The sequence below is a fragment of the Lissotriton helveticus genome, chromosome 2_1, assembly GCF_964261635.1.
Source record: "Lissotriton helveticus chromosome 2_1, aLisHel1.1, whole genome shotgun sequence".
NCBI classification, from domain to species: domain Eukaryota; kingdom Metazoa; phylum Chordata; class Amphibia; order Caudata; family Salamandridae; genus Lissotriton; species Lissotriton helveticus.
The window spans coordinates 266172490-266187474 of record NC_136059.1 but is presented as its reverse complement, the minus strand read 5'-3'; the positions used below and the strand labels follow the sequence as shown (position 1 = coordinate 266187474).

Below are 14985 nucleotides of genomic sequence, written 5' to 3'. Positions count from 1 at the left end.
CTAGAGCAAGTGTCGCCCTGATAAGGGCTCATTAGCCAGGTATAGCTTGCTTCCAGTGGGACAGTGAACACAGGACCCATGTCTGAGCATACCCTTACCACCTTATGTAACAGGATAATTAAACACAAAGATGGCTCAAGACAATTCCGATATGTAGATTGAAATGCAATTTGTTGGTCAAATTGGACTGGCTGCAAATTGAAGTGGACAACCCAGAGCTAATCTAAACAGCTCACAAAGTTTTAACCTCACTATGAATACTGTGAGACACTCGAGTGGTCTACAGTCTGGGGTTTGTTTTGTGAACTTTGACACTAAGGGCATTGCTCTATGCAACTAAGCCCATGTGGTAGAAGCTGGAATTTTGGTTTACAAGGAGAAAGAAAACACGCTTTGGCATTTGCATGACATTTAAGATCTCACCAAAATATAAGCATTCTTTAGGACTCTAGATTACTGAAAATGTTGTTTCTGACTCTACATTGAGCAAAACACATTAATCTAACCCATACAGAACTATGGCACAATCAGAATCAATCGCCTATCCATTTCTTCAAGTGACAGCGTAATTGGATCCAATTAACATTATCATTTTCTCACACAAACAGTGTCAGAGGATGGCTTAACTGATGGATTCTGATTTCCAGAATCCTAGTACACTTACTCCTTCAGATGGCAATTACATAATTTTAGGGCTAGAGCAGACATCCTTTGGGGAAAAAGCTGGCAAGTGCAAAACCATCATCTTGTAGGTATTTTGACATCTAATTTTTGGTACCTAAAAATTATTGGCAAAAGGAGGAAACGGAGTACAAAATTCCACTTGAACACATTTGCAGTTTAACTTCAACTGTAAGAAGGTAGGTAGAATTTTCACCAGTGGAAAGTCTGCTGGTTTGTGGTTAGTCATACGGATGTCGGCTTACTCAAATTGTAGAGGTAGTGCCCATGAAGTCACGCATCCACTATTCTCAATGAAATCAAAGGGCTTATCCCTTGTCTAACGCATATTCACCCCAAGAGACTTTTTATTCAAAAAGTGGTACAATCTTATTTTTTTTGTATATTTTTTGTGTATTTCTAAAGTGCAAACCATCGCTCCGAAAGGAGCATCTTGGCGCTAATTAAACAGTGTGCAAGAGGATAAACAACAGAGATCCTAGCGCCAACTAAAACGATTGCAAAAGGATAAACAGAGAAAAGCTACATAAGGGACATTACATAGTCGTCAGAAAGAGAATAAATCCATGTTTTGAGTTGTTTTCTAAATTGGTTTTCTTGAGTTAGAGTTCTAAGATGGTTGGGAATAGAATTCCAAGCTTTACCAGATAAGAAGGATAAGGACTTGCCTCCTTACGTCTTGAGTTTAAATTTTGACAGCTTGATTAAATTCTGACCTGAGGATCTTAAGGTCCTAACGGGACTGTAGTGTGGAAACCGTTTAATGAGGTAGGTCGGGCCAATGCCATTGAATGCCCGGAATGCTATGATTAAGATTTTAAACAATATTCTTTTAGGGAGCGGCAACCAATGCAAAGTTTTAAGTGCGGCCGAGGCAGACGATCTCCTCGGTAACCTCAGAACCAATCTAGCCGCTGCATGCTGCACACCTTGGAGTTTTTTAAGGGTGTTTTTCTTTTTGACGCCTGCCATCAGGCCGTTGCAGTAATCAAGACGTGCAAGTATTAAGGCCACTGCCACTGCCTTTCTTGAGTCGATGGGAAGAAAGTCAAAGAACTTTTTTAGTGACTTAATGATATTAAAACAGCTTCCTGCAACATTCCTGACATGTTGGTCGTAGGATAAATCGGCGTCAAATAACACTCCAAGATTTCTTGCTGATGCAACTACTTGCGGTGGCGCCGGGATGTCATCCGGCCACCATTTGCTGGGACAGAATTGGAGATTTTTACCGATGGGCAAAATTTCCGTCTTACTGGTTTGCATCTAAGATGGTTTTGACTCATCCAGCAAAAGACGTCTCTCAAACACTTCTTAAAATTCAACTCAGCGTCTATGGAATTGTTCTCCAAAGGGACAATCAGCTGAGTGTCATCGGCATATGATGTTACTAATATGCCGTTTGACTCAATTAGGGTGATGAGAGGGACCATATATATATTAAACAATAAAGGGCTCAATATTGAGCCCTGAGGAATTCCAGAGTGTACCTTCTTCTCCTTAGAGAGAAAGGGGCCCAGAGAGATGGTCTGGGACCTATCCGCCAGGAAGGAGGTTATCCATTTCAATGCAACATCCGTGATTCCTATGTCCCTAAGCCTATTGATCAATAGGGAGTGGGAGATGGTATCGAACGCCGTCGTGAGATCCAATAAGATCAGGACGGCGTTCTTCCCCTGATCTTGCAATAGCTTTATTGAGTCCGTGAGTTCAATCAGGGCAGATTCAGTAGAATGGTGTGAACGGAAACCCGACTGCTGAGGGTGAAGGATTTGATGGGTATCTACATAATTTTTTAATTCTTTATGGACCATTCGTTCGGTGATCTTTCCCAGAACAGGGAGGAGTGAGATCGGGCGCAAGTTAGCAAGGTCTGTAGGAGATTTATTTGCTTTTTTCATGAGGGGACGTACGATTGCGTGCTTCCACTCACTAGGCACAACACCTGTGCTCAGGGATGCATTAACAATCTCATTTATGATGGGGTTAACAGCCTCAATTGCTTGATGGAGGATTCTGGGTGGACATGAATCTGAGGGAGCGCCTGATTTACATGACATGATTGCCTCACGGGTCTGGAGAAGAGTAACCGGAGTGAAGGTTTTGACGCAGCCCTTCAGATTCTTTGCACTATCCGGTAGAGTGGCAAGGAGGACTTGAGAGGGAACTGGGAAATCCTTTTGTATTTGTAAAAAATTTTCTTCAAAGAAGTCCGCAATCTGATTGCAGAATTCTAAAGAAGGAGGAATTTCTGGTTGTAAGGCCCTTGGATGAGTGAAAGATTTGACTATGGAGAATAGCTTTTTTTGCTTTTGTTTAGCTGTGTCAATGGCATTAATATAGACATTTTTCTTAGCTGTTTTGATCGCCGTGAGGTAAATTTTTCTCTGCTGAGTATACAGGCTTCTGTCTGTCAGGTCATAATTTTTCCGCCAGTTACTTTCTTTTTTCCTGCATAATAGATGAAGTTTTGCTAGCTCAGATGAGAACCAAGGGGCATTAATCTTTCCATTTTTCCCTTTTCCTTGCAGGCGATTCTGTGGGATTCTGTCCTTAATCTCCTGTCGCATCCACTTATGAAAACATTTCTAACCCTGGGCAGCATCGCCAGGCATAATGGAAATAAGTGGGACAGCGATAGGGTTCAGCTTTAAATTAGCCTCCACTCGTGTCCAGTTAACTTGGTTCCCTGAATTATGAGTGAGTTTGACTGGGCGTTGGGGCTGTGAGAGCTTGATGTGGAAGGGGACCACAGAATGGTCTGTCCAGATCTGCGGGACTGGGGACTGAGTCTCTAAGAGGGTGAAATTAGTGCATATTCCGTCCAAAGTATGGCCGGCTTGATGGGTGGGCTGTGAGACTATTTGTTGGAGATCGAAGATCTCCAAGGTTTGAAGGAAATTCAATGCCTGTGTGTCTGATGTGGAATCCAAATGTAAATTAAAATCACCCAACAGTGTGAAGTGTGAGTAGCGAACCAAAAGTTGGCCCAAAGAGTCACTTAATGAATCTAAAAATGACAGGGTACTACCAGGAGGGCGATAAATCAAGCCGCCTGAAAAAGACAATGAGTCATTTAGCTTGATAGAAAAGCCGAGTCCTTCAGCCCCTTTTAGGGGAGCTAAAGAGAAGGTATGGCATTTCATATGGATTTAAGCACTACCGCCACTCCTCCTCCTTTTCCTTTCATTCTGTCCTGTCGAAAGATAGTGTATCCCGGTGGGAGGGCAGCTGCTACATCAGGGTTGCTGGACTCAGTCAGCCAAGTCTCCGTTATAAAAAGACAATCTAAATGTGAGTCTACAATAAGGTCGTTTAAGTCTGGACTGTGGCAGCCCATAGAGCGGGCGTTTATTAGTCCCCCTTTAAAGTGTAACGTGGCGCGCCCGCCCGCTGCGCGGACAGAACCTGTTACTGTTCATATACTGGCGGAGGAGGGTGGGAGGCGTCGCAAGACTGGAGCGCTCCCCTTGATTCCGACCCAAGATGGCGGCCGTCCCTGTGTCCAGTGGCGTCAGCTGTTAATCGCTGCGCGTGGACCAGGGTTCGAGGTGCTGTGAGGGCAGGGAGAGGTACGTTAAAAGGGAAATTAAATCTTCCCCGAAATTAGCGACGCAAAAAATACAGTCTAAACAATTTAAAAGATCAGACCTAACCCCCGGCTTTCTGCCTCAGGGGAGCAATGTAAAGCGCACTGAATATCATCATTTAAAGTGACATCTGTTTGTTGCTGGACACCAGTGAAGGTCAACATATCTCTTCATGAACCAGGGTATGGGGGTTGCAGGTGACGTACTAGTGGTACCAATAGAGAAGCAACCAGAAGAAGATGCTACCATAGTTTGATGTCCATGGTTATGTATATGCCCAGAAAACTGCACTTTTCATATATGTAAGTATATAAACCGAAGTATTTGTGTGAATCCTTAAGAAGTTGCATATGTATACAAATTTTAATGATAAATCTATGACATGAGTCTGCGGGCTTACTTGAAATGCACATTTAAGGGGAAGAGATATTTAGGCACCTATTTCTCAAGGGTCCATATTGTAATTGTTTGAACAATGAATGACTGGACAAAGAATTCTTGATGCTTGTTGATTTAAAATTTCTATATTTCAACAGTAATATATATAACTTTTCTTTCAGAAAGAAGGCATAATGTAGTGAAATAAAGATAATTATTTGCTTTATTCTGGAATAGCTCATTTGTAGCTCTGTGAAAGGATCAATGATGACCTCCTGACTTATGCTGATACTAGTTACTATATGGCAAACTATGGTAGCGGTTAGCTGAATTTTAACAATCTTATTTATTTTATTTATAAAGTTTTATACAGTGCAAACTAGACCCCAGGGGGTATCAGAGCGCTTTACTTTGATTTACATTGCGCTTACATTTGCTCTTTGCAAGTGCTGCAAGTGACAGGTGCTACTATGACTTAAAGAATGAACAGTATACATTTTTTAGGCACGTGATATACCTTAGGAGATGGGTATGAATGGTTGTCAGAGATGTAGCTTACATGCACAATTAAGAGAAGGGGGTAATACCAAAGCAGCTTCAGCACAAAGAACAACAGTGAAATCTGGAGGCCCGAGTGATACGTAAATTGGAAACTATTCAGAACAGGCTTAGTAAGCGATAATGACAATTCTTGTGGATTCTGTACACTCTAATAAGAGGTCTCTGAAAGGCTGAGAGGTACTTTAAGGCCGTAGAATCCTCCTGTTTTGAACAAATTCATTATAAAACAGCATCCAGATGCACCGGATTTTACTCCTATTTTCAAATAGTTTAAAGTTGGAAGCATGGCAGTCTCAATTCAAAACCCAGGTTGCTCTGTCATGACATCTTAGTTGCTGTGCACACAATAACTGTCCAGCAGTTCCTTGGTAGTTCCTGCAAAAGGGGAGGGAGGTCCTTCTCCCCATCACAAAGGGAGGGAGTGATGAATGAGGGGAGAAGGGTGAGTTTAAGGAGCTGGGAGAATCTTCAATTGAGTCTCTGGACACCTCAAGAAGATTGTCTAGACTAACAAGGGTGTAATAAGGAAGCAAGCACTGAAACATCTACCTAATGTTCTTGTGTTGGGGCCAAGACTATTAGAAAGACAAGTGTAATAATTGAGGCCAGCAGAGTTTATTCTTGTCGTTTTGCAAATAGGAAAATCCAACATCTGTGCAGAGTACAAAGAATCTACCGTCAAAGATCTAAAAGACTGGGTTGACAGACTGGTAGAGTAAAAATGAATACTCACTAGATTGTCAGTTCCCACATCGATACACACAGGGAGGCACTTCTGTGGGCGTATGCCAGCACACGCTGTATATAGGCAGAGTTTGCCTACAGGAATTCCCATTCCATACACTCCAAGGTCTCCAAGACCCAATATTCTTTCGCCATCAGTTACCACAACAGCCTGAAAGAAAACAAGATTTTGTTTATATTCCAATCAGATGAACAAGATGTTTGTGATTCGCTTAGTTGTGCATGCTGGCAGAAGGATAAAGGAAGTCTCAAATACAGCAGACCAAACACGTGGAACAAGTAATCAAGTAATACACAGACAGAGTTGTACATTTACAAAACAAAAAGACAGCAGAAAAAGGCTGGTCCATAAAGATTCCTTAAACAGAATCTACGGAAAAAATGGCAGAGGCCACTTTGTAACTCATGCATTACAAGAAGCATTTTTAGTGGCGTGTCCCCCACTCTACCCAATTGTTTTGAAGCCTCTAAGAATAGATTGAAATACGTAAAGCAGGCCATAATCTTACTCAGTACCTTACACAAAAGCAGCCAACATAATATGTACACTGCATTTGTTTTTTAAAATGTTATACAATATTAATAGAACTTTACCTGTATACTATTTCAACACTTGGCATGTGCTCACCACAAAGTGATCTAGCAACAGACATTGGATCTTTAGCAAGTCAGTAGAGGGGGGCCTGGGCAAAACAATGGTTTGTGGTTACCTAAACAGTCAGGGGAGCTCTCTGTGGGCTCTTAGTGGGTACCGACTGGATCCTTCCTATTTGTAATTTCAAACCGGGCCAGGTCGGGGGTCTAGGTTTAAATGTGGACCAAACAGGGTATCATTCTTTCTGTTTGTCATAATCCCATGTCTAGTTTAATAGAATCTACAACCTCGTTGCCAGGATCAGCAGGAGCACGGGTCCTCCCATTAATGACGAATCCGGCACTTATAGGTATAGTGGTCAGCAATTGTTTGCTTTTTTCTAAACATTAGGAGTACATGTGACATTAGAAGTGTCAATGTTAAGTTTCACAATACAGACCGATGCAGATGAAAATCTGAGCTGTGCGAACACCTTTACACAGGCGATGAGCGAAGAACTGGTATCTGGGTACTTATGATGAGGGCACTGTGGTATCCACAAGTGTATGATAAGAGGCTATCTTGACATTCTAAACACATAGACGCATGTAAACACAGAGTCTCGCTCTCCGAACTTCTCTGTATTTCTTCGAGGCACATGTGTTCTGACTAGACCGGACTGTACAAGTGCCCAGTTGAAACCGTCCTCCTATCATCAGTTTTAAGAATTATATATTTTTAGAAAGGTTTAACGAAAACACACCAGCAAAATCAGTTTGTTTTTCATTTGGTAGTTAACAAGTTTGTCTTGGTTACAAGGACTAAACTTGGAAACGCAAATAGGAGAATATTGAGTCATAAGTAGAGTCAGGCTGACTGAAGCCAGCTTGCAGAGTTTGGCTTGGAGATGAAGTAACAACTCTTCGGTGCAGAGATGGTGTTAAAGTGGTTAAAGGCAAAGGCTCTTTAGACCGCTTCACTACAGACAGGATGAACACCATTAACGAGCAGGACACAAGATCTTTCTTCCTATGAGCTAAAGTGGGCAAGAGGGTCCTTCATCTGGTTGCAAAGGGAGACCGAGTCTTCAGGTGTAAAATGTGCTGAAAGCAGCAGAGAGATCATTAAAGCTAACTGAGCATTTTGCATTACAGACAATAGAGTTTTTTTCTTTAAATTGCCACTATAAGTCAACAATGCAAATACCCCAGTCACCTTGATGCATAAATCTGGGCATATTTCATTTTGTATGCTATTTATTCTTATCACTTAGCCATGGTGCTTTGACATGCAATAGACACCTTCAATGTGTGCTATCTATGAGACCGGTCAGCTTTAGGGTGATCCCCCACCACCCCAACTTTTTGCCTTCCTCTTCCATCTTTTCTGATCTCGTTTTTGCTGGTATTAGTACTCGGCACACATTACCACTGCCAACCAGTGCTAAAGTACATGTGCTCCCTCCTTAAGAATGGTAACATTGGCTTATCCCTGTAAGAAGCAGAGGTTTTGTTGCAGTAGTCCTCCCCCCACTATCTGCCTGGTATTTGATGCAATTGTAACTGAAGATTACTGTGTTCTTGTTAAACAGGTCCCCAGTGACCGTGTTCGTTCTCTACAACAAGTTGACTGGTCAATTAATACCAATTGACCTGGCCTTTAGCACCTCTGTCCCCAGTAAGTGGCACCCCTGGTACCTATGGCATAGGTACTAAATAGGGTACCTAAAAGCCGCAGCATATATTCTGCCACTCTAAGGTACCCAGCACCAAACCCATACAGACGGTCACTGCAGGCTGCATGACAAGGTGCTCTAAAACACCACATGGCACACACCCTGTGTGCCATTTCTCCTAACACTGCATGCATTATTTGCAAGCCACCCCTACAGCAGACCTCACAGCCCTATGGTAGAGTGCATTATATTACATGTGAGGACATATCTGCATGAGCAGATATGCCTCTGTACTGGCCAGTTTAATGACTGACAATACAAGTGAACAGGGACGTCAACTTAAGGTATGTACTGAGAACTGTGCAAAATGAGTTTCCCAGCTACATAATGCCTTTACTGAAACCTATGGTGTTTGGTATAAAACACTTCATATTAAAAAAACCACACTGTGATGGATTTATGAAGACATACGCCTAGAGGGTATCTTAGAGGCACCCCCTGAAAATCTACTGACCTCTAGTGTGTTGGCTGACTGATCCAGTCCAGCCTGCCACTATTCGTTTCTGACACCCTGCAAGTGAGAGCCCATGCTCTTGGAGGTTCGAAAAAAAGCCTGCTCTGGCAGGTGGTGTGGTCGGCTCCTCCAAACAGGATGACTAGTAATCTGCATATCAAGGCCGGAGACTTCAAAGGCCACTAGCATCTGTGATATGCAAAAATGGCTTCCCCCAGACAGGGGAAACGCCACCCGCTACCCAGGTGGAATTAGGTCCTCTGGGCCAGGGTAATACCCACTTCCCACAGGAAGAGGTCATATACAGGGTGTAGTCACCCCAAAGGTAGGTAGCCCATTGGATACTACCTGACACTACCGGCAACGCAAATAAATACATTATTTAGTGGCAAACCTGAAACCAGGACTTCAGATTCAACAGACACAAAAAAGAAGTGGACTGAGAAGTTTGCTGATCCGAGAACAGAGGAGCAACAACTGACTTGGCGGCAACCTTTCCAGCCTGCACCTGACCCTCGTAGAGAAACTGACTCATCCTGCCACTGTACAGCCTCCAAGAAACTCAGAGGGCTGCCACTGCTTCGTAAAGTGCCAGAAAACTTCCTTGGAGTAGAGGAGTTACTCCCCTGCAGCCGCAGGCACTAATTAAGAATGATCCAGTTCATTATCCTGCTGCTCCATGGGACTAGCAACACTGTAGCAAACTAGGAAGAAGTAGCAGTGCTCCCACAGGTCAGATCCATCCTCCCACCAAGTGTGGGGATGCCTTGGCAGACCGGAGCCGCACTGTACCAATAACTAGGCACCAGACCTCTTGCAGTAGCCAAGGCTTGTTGTTTCCTGTCCAGACACCAACGCTGAGGAAAATCAAGCTGCAAGTCGCGGGACCTCAGGGATGGGCAATCCACATTATCAGTGGCCCAGATGTCAGGTTGCCCCTCTTCAGCAAAAAACAACACTAAGAGCAAGCCTCTGACCACCGCCACCCGACACCTCAAAGTGCCTCTGCACCCACACCCCACTGCCCGAATCCGAGGGAGGTGACCATGCCAAATGAGTTCCGAGATCCTCAAAGGCTGCACCATTGGGTTTGCCAAGGCTGGACTCTCAATCACCGCCTGCAGCCTCTGTGTGCATGCCCCCTCCAACTGCGGCCCCATCAGGTGCCCCGAATCAGAGACTCCACTACACGCGAGCAACACAGCCAGAGTAGAAATGGACCATTTTTGCCCACACATGTCTGAGCATCTCAAGATTCAAGTCCCTCTGTGGGTTCACCCAGACTGGCCCTCAAGTCCCTGCTTGCAGCCTCTTTCTAACCAAACCGATCTCCATTGAAGTGAACGGGGCACCTGACACTGTAGCACACCTCTGAACCAAGATGCACCCGGATGCCCCAATGCTTCCCAAGGTGAACTGTTGGTGTAGGGTCCCATAAGTCCCTGACAAGTGCCCGAATGCAATACATGTCCACCCCCCCCACCATAGGATAACATTCCCGCTGCAGAAACTACAGTGTAAACTTTTGAAAGCATAAAAATTCATAACTCGAAAAGTACTAATCTGATTCTGATGATCTTGGTGTCTAAATAAAAAAAAAAAAAGCAGTGCTATTTTTATTATTTGGTTTTGGATTTTTTTATTGAGTGTATGCCTCACTTACTGCTTTTGTGTGCGCAATAAATGTTTAGCACTACCCTCTGATAAGCCTAACTGAACGCCCACACTACCACTAGAGAATGTATTTGGGTTATAATTTCAGTCTTGGTCAGTCAATTGGAGTTTGCCTGGACTTTACACACTGTACCTAATTATGGTCCACTATAGCAAGAGCCATCTTACTACAATCCCCAATTGCCATGTTTACTCATGGGTCCCTAGTAAAGTTGTACTACATGTACCCAGGACTTGTAAATTAAATGCCACTAGTGGGCCTGCAGCTTGAATTGTGCCACCCACTTCAGTAGTCCTTTGAACATCTCAGGCCTGCCATTGCAGACTGTGTGTGTGTGTGTGTGTGTGTGCAGTTTTAAACAGCCATTTCTTACTGGCAAAATATACCTTTTGCCAGACCCAAACCTATTTAATATAGAATTCATCCACAGAATAGGCCTTGGACAGCCCAGAGGGCAGGGTACTATGTATTTAAAAAGTAGGACATGTATTTATAAGTTTCAGAAGTCCTGGTAGTAAAAAAACTCTTTACATTCGTTTTTCACTACTGCGAGCCTATCTCTCACATAGGATAATATTGGAGTAGGCTAATTAAATTATATAAGAGTTATTTCCAAATGGGAAGAAATAACTGGTTCGTGTTTGGTGTCCTGGAATCCCAATTTAAAATCCTAACTTAAGATGAAGTCGGATTTTAAATTACAGTTCGGAAAAAGCCACTTTTAGAAAGCAAAAGATACACAAATGATGGACAGAATGAAGAACAAACCAAACATTAACCCCCAGTCAAGAGATCCGGGTTAAATTCATTGTTCTTTTGCTCACCATGCCACCCCAGTTCAGACTCAGCCATAAACAAATCAGTCTTGACCCTGCTCCTCATTGGAACAGTCCAGCCCGAACTGCCAACCTACCTCGAGGAGAACAACATCCTGGACCCGTCCCAGTCCGGGTTCCGCAGCAACCACAGTACTGAAACTGTCCTCATCGCCGCCACTGATGAAATCGGACCCTGCTGGATAACGGCGAAACCGCGGTCCTAATCCTCCCAGACCTATCAGCCGCCTTCGACACAGTCTGCCACCACACCATACGCACACGCCTCCACAACGCAGGGATCCAAGACAAGGCTCTGGACTGGACCACCTCCTTCCTCTCCGGCAGAACCCAGAGAGTCCGCCTCCCCCTTTCCGGTCCGTAGCCTCCGAGATCATCTGCGGCGTACCCCAAGGATCATCCCTCGGCCCAAAATTGTTCAACGTCTACATGGCACCGCTCGCCCATGTCACCCAGCTGATCCTCTCCCTCGCCAAGGACCCACTCACCACCAAAACCAACCTCCACGAAGGAATGAAGGCCGTTGCCGAGTTGATGAAGAACAGCCATCTGAAGTTGAACTCGGACAAGACAAAGGGCCTCATCCTCGGCTCCACCCCATCAGCCTGGGACGACTCCTGGTGGCCGACCGCACTGGGAGCAACACCAACACCCACCAACCACACACACAATCTGGGGTTCATCCTTGATTCAACACTATCCATGACCAAGCAAGTCAATACCTTCTCATCCTCCTGCTTCAACACCCTCCGCAAGATCTACAGGTGGATCCCCACCGATACGAGAAGAACGGTCACCCAGGCCCTCATCAGCAGCAGACTGGACTATGGAAACGCCATCTAAGCAGGAGCCTCGGCCAAACTCCTGAAACATCCACATCACACCCCACCTGCACTGGCTTCCCGTCAACAAGAGAATTACCTTCAAGCTCCTCACCCACGCTCACAAAGCACTCCACCACACTGGACCGGCATACCTCACAGACGCCTCATCTTCTACAACCCGAACCGCCAGCTCCGCCTTGCGGACCTCGCCCTCACCACCATCCCCCGCATCCGAAGAGCGACCTCTGGCTGCAGACTGTTCTCCCACCTAGCCACTAAAACCTGGAACACCCTCCTCATCCTCCTACGGCAGACCCAGGACCTACTAACCCCCCCCCTGCAACTTTAGACCCTCACAGGTGAGTAGTGCGCTTTACAAATGTTCGGATTGATTGATTGAAAACAAAGGCGGCAGTAACCTACGGGGCAGGCGGCTGGGAGAGGGCCCAGATTGAACAACGCCAGAGAATGGAAGATACCTTTTTTAAGTCCAGGGTTTCATTACCATCTCATCCTCCAATTACATTTTACATCTTGAGCTAGGGCTTCCTTATTTGTTTGACTCTATAATAATAGACTGGTGCCGATCCTGCTGTGGCTCTCTATTTGGCGAAAGTCGATGGTTAATTTAACCCAACGTATAATTGGGGACTGTCTGAAGTTGGAAGGTTGTAGCAGGATTGGATGGCTCAGATACGTTGAAGCAGAACTAACTGCTAATGGGCAGGAAGATCTGTTCAGGGACCCTGCCTCTTGTAGAAAGGCCTCTCAAACAGAAAATAATTGAGGTATATATGCAGAGGCCCAGCTTTGCTCGCAAGGAAAAGAATGGTCAGCAAAAAGCGCTTACTGCCTATGTCCTCGTTCGCCAAGATCTGGAGAAGATTATTCTTACCTTTCACGTATTACTATAGCCCAGCATAGATTTATTTTGTTACGTTTCCGCTTGAACTTACTTTGATGCTTTGGTTTCCAGAGAGGAAGTTCAAGCATGCTGACCTAAGTCTATGTCCCTGTGACAATTTTTCGCCCCAGTCTAATTTACACCTGGTTCTACCAAAGTGAAAGAGAAACGCTTATCCTCCATATTTTAAGGTGCCATAATTTTAACCAATGCAGGGTGGCATTGTATTTTTTAAAGTCCTTACCTAATCCCTAAGTCTGCTTCTAGTTGCATCAATTCTGTGGGTCTGCATGAGAAAAAGAAAGTCTATGGGTGCGTGGTCTTAAAGTATCGTAAGGGACATTTAAATTCAGATATGATTTTAAACTGTTTTTCATGGTTTTTTACAATATTTGTTTCATATGATGAAATTGTGCTTTTATGATCTATTTGTAAACAGATTGAATAAAGATTTTAAACTAAACGAGTTTGCCTGGACTTTATACAGTGTACGTCATTTTGGTACACTATATAAAGAGCCATCTTCCTACAATACCCAGTTGCCATGTTTACTCATGGGTCCCTCGTAAAGTCATACTACATATACCCAGGACCTGTAAATTAAATGCTACTAGTAGCCCTTTGAACATCTCAGGCCTGCCATTCCAGACTGTGTGTCCAGTTTTAAACAGCCATTTCTTACTGGCAAAATATACCTTTTGCCAGACCCAAACCGGTTTAATATAGAAGTCATCCATAGAATAGGCCCTTGACAGCTCAGATGGCAGGGTACTATATATTTAAAAAGTAGGACATGTATTTATAAGTTCCACAAGTCCTGGTAGTAAAAACTCTTTACATTCGTTTTTCACTACTGCAAAGCCTATCTCTCACATAGGATAATATTGGAGTAGGCTAATTAAATTTAATAAGTGTAATTTCTAAATGGGAAGAAAGAACTGGTTCGTGTTTGGTGTGCTGGAATCCTAATTTAAAATCCTAATTTAAGGTGAAGTCGGATTGTAAATTACAGTTCTGAAAAAAGCCACTTTCAGAAAGCAAAAGACACACGAATGATGGACGGAATGAATAACAAATCAAACATTAACCCCCAGTCAAGAGATCCGGGTTAAAATTCATGGTTCTTTTCTTCACCATGCCACCCCAGTTCAGACTCAGCCATAAACAAACTAGTCTTGACCCTGCTCCTCATTGGAACAATCCAGCCCGAACTGCCTAGCCAGGTCCACCCTGGACCAGAAACAAGCATCCTAGGACAGGGTTCGGAGCATCAGCCATCATCTGCCAGGCTCGCTTGAATCCAGTGGCACAGTGAGCCCGGGACCCACATTTGGCTGTACCTGGCACACTTATGGAGAGAAAGCAAAAGACACCCAAATGATTGTTGGAATGCAGAACAAACTAAACATTCACCCCCAGTCAAGAGATCTGGGTTAAATCCATTGTTCTTTTGCTCACCATGCCACCCCTAATTTAACCCAGATCTCTAGACTGGGGGAGAATGTTTGATTTATTCAGCATTCCGCCCATCATTTGTTGCCACAACACTTTTAGTCCTAAGTGGGATGGGCATGCACAGACGTGGGTCCCTAGCTTGCTGTGCAACTGGACTTTCCCTTGTCCTCAAGCTAGCCTGGCTGAGGAAGGGTGATATACCCTGAAACCAGTCCCAGGATGATTGTTTCCGGTCCAGGGAAGACCAGGCTTGGCGGTTCAGGATGGACTGTTCCCAAGAGGAGCAGGGTCAAGACTGATTTGCATATGGCTGGGTCCAATCTGGGATGGTGTAGAGAACAAAAGAATAATAGATTTAATCCAGATCTCTGGACTGGGGGAGAATATTTGATTTATTCAGCATTCCATCCATCATTTATTGCCTTAGCGCTTTTAGAAAGTTGGCGTTTCTTACCGTAGCCATTTGGTGCCTGCAGCTCGTCTCTGGTCCTATGACTGGGTGTAGTTGGCAATTGGGCTCTGTGTATTCCCCCTAGAAAGCCACACTCAGTGGGAGCTTAGGTGTGACTGAATG

At 44.3% G+C, this 14985-nt stretch overlaps 1 protein-coding gene across 2 annotated transcripts in view; it reads right to left on the bottom strand.

Annotated features, from left to right (window-relative positions):
• ME2 (malic enzyme 2) overlaps positions 1-14985 on the bottom strand; it is a 129669-nt gene that overhangs the window by 39930 nt on the left and 74754 nt on the right. For both annotated transcript variants that reach the window (XM_078674800.1, XM_078674801.1), the window contains exon 6: positions 5944-6105. In XM_078674800.1, the coding sequence (XP_078530926.1) occupies positions 5944-6105 (162 nt within the window). The remainder of the gene's footprint in view (positions 1-5943; positions 6106-14985) is intronic.